Source organism: Monodon monoceros, unplaced genomic scaffold (assembly GCF_005190385.1).
Source record: "Monodon monoceros isolate NGI ecotype Baffin Bay Population unplaced genomic scaffold, NGI_Narwhal_1 Super_Scaffold_10, whole genome shotgun sequence".
In the NCBI taxonomy this organism is placed as follows: Eukaryota; Metazoa; Chordata; class Mammalia; order Artiodactyla; family Monodontidae; genus Monodon; species Monodon monoceros.
In genome coordinates, this window is record NW_021703766.1 from 47,005,308 (window position 1) to 47,016,174 (window position 10,867).

General features: G+C 54.2%; 1 protein-coding gene across 1 annotated transcript in view; it reads left to right on the forward strand.

Annotated features, from left to right (window-relative positions):
* Window positions 1-10,861, forward strand: part of DEDD2 (death effector domain containing 2) — a 15,987-nt gene extending 5,126 nt beyond the window's left edge. The window contains exons 4-5 of the mRNA XM_029206621.1: window positions 1,451-1,591; window positions 10,271-10,861. Coding sequence (XP_029062454.1) covers window positions 1,451-1,591; window positions 10,271-10,650 — 521 coding nt within the window. The 3' untranslated portion in view covers window positions 10,651-10,861. The remainder of the gene's footprint in view (window positions 1-1,450; window positions 1,592-10,270) is intronic.
* The last annotated feature ends 6 nt before the right edge of the window (window positions 10,862-10,867 follow it).

Sequence of the window (10,867 nt, forward strand, 5' to 3'; positions counted from 1 at the left end):
TGCGGAGCGGCTGGGCCCGTGAGCCATGGCCGCTGAGCCTGCGCGTCCGGAGCCTGTGCTCCGCAACGGGAGAGGCCACAACAGTGAGAGGCCCGTGTACCGCAAAAAAAAAAAAAAAAGTTCACATTAGCATTTTCAATTCAAACATAACATTATAAGGATTTTTTTTTTTTTTTTTGGCTGTGCTGCTTGTGGGGATGTTAGTTCCCTGACCAGGGATTGAACCTGCGCCCTCAGCAGTGAAACTGTGAGGTTGTAACCACTGTACCACCAGGGAATTCCCTACAAGGACTTTTTTTTTTTAATTAATTTATTTTTGGCTGCATTGGGTCTTTGTTGCTGCGTGTGGGCTTTCTCTAGTTGCGGCTAGCGGGGGCTATTCTTCGTTGTGGTATGCGGGCTTCTCGTTGCGGCGGCTTCTCTTTGTTGCAGAGCCTGTCTCTAGGGTGCGCGGGCTTCAGTAGTTGCGGCACACGGGCTCAGTAGTCCTACGAGGACTTTTTTGTCTTACACTGAAAATCTTGGTTTTTGGTAACATTAAGACATGGACTTATTTTGCTTTATTTTACAACAGTAATGAAATAGCTTCAAATTTATAATGTCAGTACCACTGCTGTGTCTACTGAATGAAACATAAGATATTTTTGTGGTTCTAATTGTTTTCAGAGTATATCCTACTGAGAGTTTACAGTCAGAATGTTCTTCCTAGTTACTTAAGACCCTTCTTTTTTCTGCTTCTTGTTACTGGTTTTATATATAGCTAGATCCATTTGTTTCTGTTTGTGTTTAATTTTATGGTTTGTTTCTTTTGTCTCTTGTTAAATTTTTGAGTATGTTGTAAAACAGTTACATGATTCCAAAGTCAAAACTAAAGTATGTAAAAAAGATGTTCTTAGAAGTATCATTTCCGTTGGTATTTTTCTCCTTCCCAATAGATAATCAATTTCATTCACTTCTAACATAGCCTTACAGTGTTTCATCTTGCAAAAATAGCAAACAATGTATATATTCTTGTTTCCTCTCCTTTTTTATACAGAACATAGCAAACTGTAGATATTTGTTTTTCATTTGCTTTAGTTCACTAAGCAGTCTTTTGTGGAAATTACTCCGTGTACTTTTTGCCAGACATTTACATTGTCTTCAGGTTTATGTGGTTAGGAACTATAAACAGAGCTCCAGCTACTGGTGTCCTGCCTGTTTCCTGGGGTGAGTAGTCAGGGTTTCTCTGGGGTCACACCTGAGAGTGGGACTGCCAGGTGGTGGGGTGTGCTCGTCTGTCCTTCCAGATGATGCTAACTTGTACTTATTAGCCATCTTATGGCCCAGGAAGCAGAGGGGCTCACCCAGGGTCTGACAGCGTGGAGTCCAGCCTTGAGCGCTTCCTTGGGCACCCACCTTGGTGCTCCACCCATCAACTGGTCTTCAACCTACACCATCTTTCTCTCCTCAGGTTCTCCCCCAACTAAACGGCAGCGGCGGAGTCGGGGCCGTCCCAGTGGTGGCGCCAGACGGCGGCAGAGAGGAGGTCCAGCCACCCCCCAGCAGCAGCAGGAGGCAGCCGGGCCTACCTCAGAAGGCAAAGTGACCTGTGGTAGGTGTCTGTGCATGCCTTGGGAGTGCATGTGCAGTGCCCGTTGCAGCCAGTAGAGCTGAAGGGTGGGAGAATGGGCCCTCATCTGGGGTGGGACACCCAGTGGGTGGGCAGCAACTCCATGCATCTGTACAGCACAGTGGAATCCCTGTCTTTTCTGTTGCCTACTCGCTTGTCTACATCCTGCCCATAGTTGAAGGACTGTGTTGTGTGCTGCCTCCTCCAGGAAGCCTTTCCTGACAGTCCCCTGCCCTCAATGTCATTTTTTGTTGGAGGAGCCAGGCAGGGACTGAGCAGCTGGGCCTGGCAGGCCTCAGAGCAGATGGGAGTTAGATTTTATTCTATGAGTCAAGGGCTTTCCAAGGGTTTTTAGCAGGGGAGTGAAGTGATCTGATACCAGTTTTTAAAGGAACTCCAATTTCATCTGGAAAATCAGTTAATAAATGAGTTACAATTTGCAAAGTGTTTAGAACAGTGCTGGACATGTAGCACATGCTCTGTAGGTGCACATGAAATAAATCCACAAAGTGGAAGCAGGGAAATGAGTGGAGGGGCTTCACAGTCCAACAAGGATGAGGCAGAGGTCTGGCCTGGGGTAGTGGCGCTGGAGAGGGTGAGAAGGAGGTGGACTTAAGGAAATAAACATTTTGGATATAGGGTTGACTGTACCTGCAGACAGGTGGGTTGGATGGGTTAGGGGACTCTGCTATGCAGACTCATGCAGACCTTGCCCTTAAGAAATTCTCACTGGTCCTGAGGGGAGGACACAGGCACGGGTAGGGCGCACACTCTCTCACACACTCCCACACGCCCCTCTGGTACCCCCTCCTCTGAGTTGGGCAAGGCTCTGGTCACAGAGGGTATCAGCTGGTGAGAGGCTCAGGCTGGGTGGGTGGGGGTGGAATTATAGGAGGGAAGGTTGAGGGGCAGGTGGCAGCAGCTCTGCATCCCCCAGGAGACCTTGGCCTCAGGGCGCTTCCTCCTGCCATCTGCAGAGCCTCCAACCCCCAGAGTGCATGAGCCTGCCTCCTCCCGGTGCCCACTGCGGTCCCCCAGACCCTGGTGGTCCTAGCCGCTCCCTAGATGAGGTTGTAGACACCTGTGCTGGCTGCTTTCAGGAGGAACAGGCCAGTGGAGCCAGCCTGAGTCCTCACACAGCCCGCACTTGAGGGGGTGGCTGTTTGGTCGTGACTCTCCCCAGAATCAGGAGTTAATTACCAGAGCCACCCACTGGCTGGGTGGCCTAGAGAGTCACTGCCTCCCTAGAGAGCAGGCCAGGCTGAGGCCGTGAGGGGTCTTGCTGCTGGAGGCCTCCATCTCTTCTCTGAGGTTGGGGAGGTTGTGACCCTGGGTGTGGCTGTCTCTTGCTGTGGGGCGTGGCTGCGCAGGTCTGACTGCTGACTCACCAGGCAGGGTGGGGCTGGAGTGAGGCTTTCCCCAGTAGGGCCCTGAAAATGGAGATGGCCTAGTCCCAGGGGTGGAAGGAGGTCCCTCCAGACCTGAGTGAGGAACGGGTCTGCCATTCTTGCCTCCTCCTCACCTGTGATAGCTGTGGGGGTTGAGCCCCAGGCAGCTGCCTTCCACTGAGGGATAGAACCAGACTGAACTCCGGAGGCCCCAAGAGTGTGAGGAAGGGGCCATGGGGGATCCTGGGCTCAGACACAGGACCTCTGAGTCTCCACATCCCTCTCAGGGCCGTCCACTGCGCCCTGCGCTGAGCGTGCTCCTCACCTGACCTTGAATTCTCAAGACGGCCCTTGAGGTAGGGATGCCGTCCCCCATTGTGCGGAGGGGCAGGGCTGGGCCGAAGCTCGGGTTTGCTCATTTGGTTGTTCCACGTGTGTTTATAGAGCATTGACTACCTGCTTACGTCCCACAGAAGGGACTGGAGGCCCCTGCCCTCATGGAGCTTGTGTTCTGGTGGGAGGAGAAGGCTAAGGGAAGGAAGAGAAACTTCAGATGTCAGCTGTGAAGAGAAACAAGCAGGGGGAGGGGGTAGAGAATGATGGAAAATCCAGTTCTAGGTGGATTTTCAAGGTAGGGTGGTCTAGGAAGGCCTCTCAGAAGACAGGAGGAGAGGTAGGAGTGTGTGGATGGCTGAGGCAGGGTGTTTCAGATTGAGGGGACAGGAGGAGCAGAGGCCTGTGTGGGGACATGGCAGTGGTGGTGCTGGGACCGAGAGGAAGCTGGCAGGGCTGGAGCAGAGGGAGTGCGGGGAGGCTGCCAGGAGGTGAGGGCAGGAGAGGTGACCAGGGGCCCATCCTGCAGAGCCTGGGAGCCACGGGCCAGGCTTTGCGTTTGTTTAAATGATGGAAAGCAGTGGGAGGACTTGAATGACAGGCTGCGCTTTGCTTTTTTTTCCTTCAGTGTTTCCTATGGAGAAGAAATAGAAGCAGACAGATTAACATAACGAATCCTGGCTCCCCGGCCCCCAACCTCAGCAGTTGTCAGGTCATGGCTCATCTTGTTTCATTAGCCACGTTGTTTTGGAGTCAGTTCCAGGTGTCCTTTTATTTCACTGGTAGATTTTTCACTGTGTATTTCTAGAAGATTAGAACTGGGGAGTTCCCTGACGGTCCAGTGGTTAGGACTTGGACTTGGCGCTTTCACTGCTGTGGCCCGAGTTCAGTCCCTGGTCGGGAAACTAAGATCCTGCAACCTGCGCAGCCAAAAAAAAAAGAGTAAGAATTCTTAAAAAAAAAAAATCACACCAAAAAAATAACAGTAACTTCTTACTCTCATGTGTCTGCTCAGTGCTTTAATTTCTAATTCTTATAAATATTGGTTCTCTTAAGTCTCTCCTAATTTATAGGATTCCCCCATCACCTCTGATTTCTCCCCCACCACCCTTGTATCTGTTGAAAGTAGTTGTCCTGTAGTGTTTCCCAAAGACCGGCTTCTGCAGATTGCGTTCTGTGGTAGGATTGACTGAACATGTTCCCCTGTCGTATTTCCTGAAAATTGGTAGTTGGGCCTGGAGAGGCTTGATCAGATTCTGGTTTGATGGTTTTGTTTTTTTATTTTCTTATTTTGGCCACGCTGTGTGGCTTGCAGGATCTTAGTTTCCTGACCAGGGATTGAACCCCCGCCCTTGGCAACGAAAGTGCTGCATCCTAACCCCTGGACCGCCAGGAAATGCCCTTTTTTTAAAAAAATAATAATTTTAATTAATTAATTAATTTTGGGGGCTGCATTGGGTCTTCATTGCTGCGCGTGGGCTTCTCATTGCGGTGGCTTCTCCTGTTGCAGAGCATGGGTGCTAGGCGCACGGGCTTCAGTAGTTGTGGCACGCGGGCTCAGTAGTTGTAGCTCGAGGGCTCTAGGCGCATGGGCTTCAGTAGTTGTGGCTCACGGGCTTAGTTGCTCCGCGGCATGGGGGATCTTCCCGGACCAGGGATCGAACCTGTGTCCCCTGCACTGGCAGGTGGATTCTTAACCGCTGCGCCACCAGGAAGCCCCCCTTCTGTTTTTTTTCAAGCTCGCCTCCCAGGTGGCATTGTGCTCTTCCTTTAGGAAGCAGGCAGAGGCTGCTTGTCTCTTAACTGCCCTTGGTGGCAGCAGCTGCTCACCGCCTCCATCCATTAGCTCAGGAAAGGCTGAGCAACTTACAGTGACACCGTGACTCTGGCTGTGCCTTGGGGAAAAGACTGCGGCAGGAGAGGGAGCCGGCTTTTGTCCAGAGGAGGTGCTGTGGCATTGGAGGGTGGAGTCTGTCCCTTAGAGCTTACTGGCTGATTCTGTCTCCTGGGCACAGGTCCTCTGTGTCCCCAGCCTTTCCCGGAGGGGAGACCTGAGTGAGAGTCATCCCTGGCCTCCGGCACAGGGTCTGGCACAGAACGCTGCTCACCTGCTCACCTGGGCCTGTCCCTCATACCTTTCCTGATCTCCCACTGGAAAGCCCCTCCCATTTCCCTCTGCGGCCCATTCTGTCCCAGAAGAGAGACTGATGAGGTGTCGGGTAGAGGAACAAGAGAGTGTTGGGGGGCTTCCCTGGTGGCGCAGTGGTTAAGAATCCACCCTGGTCCAGGAGGATTCCACATGCTGCGAGTAACTAAGCCTGGGCACCACAACTACTGAGGCTGTGCTCTGGAGCCCACGAGCCACAGCTGCTGAGCCCACGTGCCACAACTACTGAAGCCCGCACGTGCCTAGAGCCTGTGCTCTGCAACAAGAGAAGCCCCCGCAATGAGAAGCCCGCGCACCACAACGAAGAGTAGCCCCTGCTCTCCACAACTAGAGAAAGCCCGTGCGCAGCAACGAGGACCTAATGCAGCCAAAAATAAATAAACAAATTTATTATTTTTTTAAAAAAAGTGTGGGGGCCCACCTGAGTGCAGGAGGCGGGAGCAGCTCTCCTCTGGAGGAAGACGGGGCCCCACCCTCCGTCCTGGGGGCAGGGAGCATCTCCCTACCATTGGCGAGGGACTGTTGACAAATGCTGTTGACCAAGCATTTGGTGTGTTCCTGGCCGGATGAAACTGTTCAGCCGCCTTCAGCCTTCCCCGAGTGCTGCCCTGGCGCTTTTTCTGACCGCCCTGCTGCTTCTGCAGAGCAGCTGGAGTTGTCTTGGTATCCTGAGGCCACTTCCTTCCTGCTGCATCCAGCCTTGTAATCCTCACAGTGGCCCCATGAGAACAGGTACTGGGGTGAGGTTGTTTTATGGAGGAGGCCACCGAGGTGCAGAGAGGTGTGGTCAGCTCAGGAGGCCCCAGACTCCCTGCCCCAGCCTGCCAGGGCGTGGTCAGCCCTGCGCCTCCAGTTGTCCCCTTGTACCCTTTTCCACCATGCTGGCCCCCAGCCTGTGAATGCCCCAAGTTCATTTTTTGCCTCTGGACTTTAACACACACCGATCTCTTCTGGGAAAGTCACTCTTCTCTTTTCACTGCTTTCCTGTCTCGACTTACTTGTCCTCTTTCACATTTTACTTCCAGTGTCATTTCCTGGAGAGGTCCTCTCTGATTGTTTCGATCTGAATCGTTCTCTATAATTCCCTCTCCTGACCCTTGGAATGTCTTTTAATTATGGACTTCTGTGTATGGTTGTATGAGAGGCAGCAAACAGGATAGGGATAGTTAAAAGAGCTTGGGCTCTGGAGCCAGGCATCTCGGTTGGAACTCCAGCTCTGCCATTTCCTGCCTGTGTGGCCTTGGGCAGGTGACTCATCCTCTGTGCCTTAGTTCCCTCATCTACAAAAAGGGGACAATAGCACTGCCTCATAAGGTTGCAGGCATGATCAAAAAGGTCAATAGGGCTTCCCTGGTGGCGCAGTGGTTGAGAGTCCGCCTGCCGATGCAGGGGACACAGGTTTGTGCCCAGGTCCAGGATGATCCCACATGCCGTGGAGCAGCTGGGTCCGTGAGCCATGGCCGCTGAGCCTGCGCATCCGGAGCCTGTGCTCCACAACGGGAGAGGCCACAACAGTGAGAGGCCCGCGTACCGAAAAAAAAAAAAAAAAAAAAAAAAAAAAGGTCAATAGAGATGTGAAATGTGTGAAGGTAGTGCAGTAAGTACTATATAAGTGTCACCTACGGTTAAATTATTTTGGCGAGGAATAAAGAGAGATTGTGCGTGATGCCCATGATTCAGGGCCGGGGTGGAGTGGTGGCTCAGATAACACACATCTCTCCTCTTCTCCAGTGGAGTTTCCCTGTCCTCCCCTTCTGTGTACCGTCCTCTTGTGTTTCAGACCAGAGGTTGGGCCATGTCTTCACCTGTATTTGGGATAATGAAAGTGCTGTGAGGACTCGGGGGTTAAGACAGGGAAAGCACCTGGGTAGGGTCTGGCCTATACAAAGTGCTCCTTGACTGGGGCTTACATGTCTTCCAGTCCCACTTGTGGCGGGGCGCTCGTGTCTCCCCACCGTCCCTGGCACTTAGTAAATGTCTGTTGAATGGAAGGATGAATGGGACACATGAGGGTCCCCCCTGATCCTGTCCTCCTTCCACCCCCACCATGCCCGGTGGGCTCTGGGTGAATAGACAGTTTCCACCGCAGGTCTAGTAGCAGTCTGTGCTGAGGATAAAGGCCATCTGGGAGGGGATTCACCTGGGCGGGCCACAGGTCCCGTGAGCCGGGCCTTGGTGGGTGATGGGCATTCTGGTCAGAAGAGGTGGACAGGTCATTTTGTGAGTAAGGCTTGTACTGGGACCACTTCCCTTGTGACTGGAGGGCAGGGTATGGGAGGATGTAGCTGGGATTGAAGGAGGAGGGGAGGGGAGGAGGTTGGCTCAGGGGCCCAGGTGAGAGAGGGCGAGGCCTAGGCAGGGGCTGTGGCGGTAGAGAGGTGAGTGTTGAAATTACAGTTCCTGTTTTGGGGTGCCTTCGGCGTCTAGGCCCTGGGTCACATGCTTCATGAGTTGCCTAATGTAATCCTCATGACCCCATCGTGCAGCAGGGACCTCTTGTTTGTTTGTTTTTCAGATGGGGAAACTGAGGCTCAGAGAGGTGAGGTCACATGCCCAAGGCCCCACACCTAGACAGTGGCGGAGCCAGGACTCGCCTCAAGGTCTGTCGTTCTCCGCCACCAGGCTCTGTGCCTCTGCCACTGAGCAGCCCGTGTGGCCTTGGACAGGTGCTGCTCCTCCAGCCCCCTGCCTCCCAGCCCACGCTACGGAGGCGTGGTTAGACACTGGGGAGTCCAGGATGTGGGCCCAGAGGTCTTATCTGATCCTTAGCATGGAGGGAGCCAGGTCTGAGTGTTGTGGGAAGTCCTGGGGGCTAAGGCCAGGTAGGTTTTCCTGGGCCTCAAGCAGAGAGGGTGAGCTTCCCCTCAAGGCAGAAAAAGGAAGCATTTGGGGTTTGGGGTGGGAGGAGGAAGTGGGTGGTGCTGAGAAGTCGCTTGGGGAAGCAGGGACTTGCCTTCTACTTTCTGCTCTGTGGTGACACAGTCTTTGAAAGGTGAAAGGAGTCAGGGGTATGACACTTCCCCTCCCAGAGCTTCAGTTACCTCATCTGTCAAATGGGTTCATTGTGGCCCCTGCCCCACAGGGCTGATCAGGCTGAATCTCCAAGGGCAAAGCGTTTGGCACATCAGAGCTGCTGGTGGCTGCCATTTTTTAGCACCCATTGGTGGACCGTCATCTGAACAGGCTTTCCAGTAGGGGTTGTCCCCTGGTTTAGGCAGGAACCTGGGCTCAGAGAGGTGGTGACTTGTCCCAGGTCACATAGCTAGCGCCTGAAGGCTCCTGGATTAGAATCAGCTCCACTGACCTGAGGCTGCTCTGTGGGGTGTGGGAGAGTCAGTGCCCTCTGTCATGCCTTGCTACTCCCTGGCCGTGCGACCTTGGGCAAATCATTTCTCTTTGCCTCCATTTCCTCATCTGTAAGTTGGGGTGACAATAGGGCCTGCCTCACAGGGTCGTTTGTGAATTAAATGAGTTTGTGTGATTCTGCTGCTTGTCATTTCCAGCTTATAGCAGATCCTCAGGATAGCCTGTGTTGTGAGTGGAGAGGAAGTTCTGTTAGTAGCCCGATTCACGGGTGGGAATTCAGTAATCCCGCAGGGGGGTGGTATGCCTGAGATCACATTTACAGGGATAGCCTTGGAAGTTCCGTGTCCTATCCCCTGCACAGAGCTGCCACCACATTTGGGTGGATGTAGGCAGGGTTATAAGTGACAAACACAACTCAGACTGGCTTAAGCAAAAAGGAACTTGATTATTGCTGAAGATCCAGGCGCTCCACGCACACGTGATGAACCTCAGGAGTCTTTTCCTCTCTGTCCTTGGCCTTGTGTAGGTTTCATTCTCTCCCCTCCTGGTGGCAAAACGGCCCCCAGCAGCTATGGGCTTATTAACAGCCCACCTTCTTGGCAGCCTCTGTGGAAAGAGAGCTCCTGCTTGCAGTAGAGCCAGCCCAGTTCCAGCCTTGAGTCTCCTGGGCCTGGTGCTTGCTTGGTGGTTGTGGGGCTGAGGATATGACTGGCCCCACATGAATCTCCCTGTTCGAGGACGCAAGAGGGGTAAAGCTGCTTACCTAAAAGCAAGTCCATTCATTCGTGCATTGGTTCTTTCACAAATGTGTATTGAGTACCTACTGTATGTCACGGGGCTACACTAATGAACAAGACAGACAAAAATCCCTTCCTTCAGGGAGCTCACACTGGGGGGGGGGAGACAGGTGATAAGCCTGACGGTAAGGGAGAGCTTAGGGTAGGTTAGAAGGTGATAAGTGCCTTGGGAAGAAATGGAGCAAGGAAAGGGGAACTGGGAATCCCGGGGCCGGGTGGTGGTGGTAAACAGGGTGGTCGAGGTAGGCTCACTGGGGAGGTGGCCTCTGAGCAAAGGCCTGTAGGAAGTGAGGGAGTAAGTCCCATGGGCGCTGGGGAGAGAACACCCCGGGCTGAAGGAGAGGCAGGACCGGGCGGAACCTGCCTGCTGGTGGGGGGGGTGGGGCAGCGAGGAGGTGGTGAGGCTGGAGTGGGGCACGTGAGGGGAAGAGCAAGGCCACCAGGTCAGGAGGTAACAGACCGCAAGAGAGAAGCGGAGTGAGGGTGTCACCCGTACTTGGGTGTGGTTACCAGAAGGGGGAAGGTTGTGGGGCTGGTGCAGTGCAGCCCACAGTGAGGGGCAGCAGGAGGAGGCTGGAGGGAGCGAGGGAGGGTGGCGGTCCCCCTCTTCCCCCTGGCCCTGCTGCGCCGTGTGTCGGCCCCTCCCTGACCAGTCCCTCCTTCTCCGCAGACATCCGGCTCAGGGTGCGAGCAGAGTACTGCGAGCATGGGCCGGCCTTGGAGCAGGGCGTGGCATCCCGGAGGCCCCAGGCCCTGGCACGGCAGCTGGATGTGTTTGGGCAGGCCACGGCGGTGCTGCGCTCTCGGGACCTGGGCTCTGTGGTCTGTGACATCAAGTTCTCAGAGCTCTCCTATCTGGACGCCTTCTGGGGTGACTACCTGAGTGGTGCCCTGCTGCAGGCCCTGCGGGGCGTGTTCCTGACTGAGGCTCTGCGTGAAGCCGTGGGCCGGGAGGCTGTCCGCCTGCTGGTCAGTGTGGACGAGGCCGATTACGAGGCTGGCCGGCGCCGCCTGCTGCTGATGGAGGAGGAGGGGGGAAGGCCCGCCTGAGGCCTCCTGATCCTGGATCTGGCAGGACTGACCCCACCTCCTAGCCTCTGGGCCACCTTCTCCCCTGGAGGATGTCGACCATCTCTACTCCTAGAGGACTGTCACTCTACTAGCTCTGAGGACTGTGACAGCCAGGCCCCTTGATAGACCCTCCCACAGGATGTGGGCTTTGAGGCCTAAACCACTTCCAGCTGAGTTTCCTTTCCAACCCCCCCCC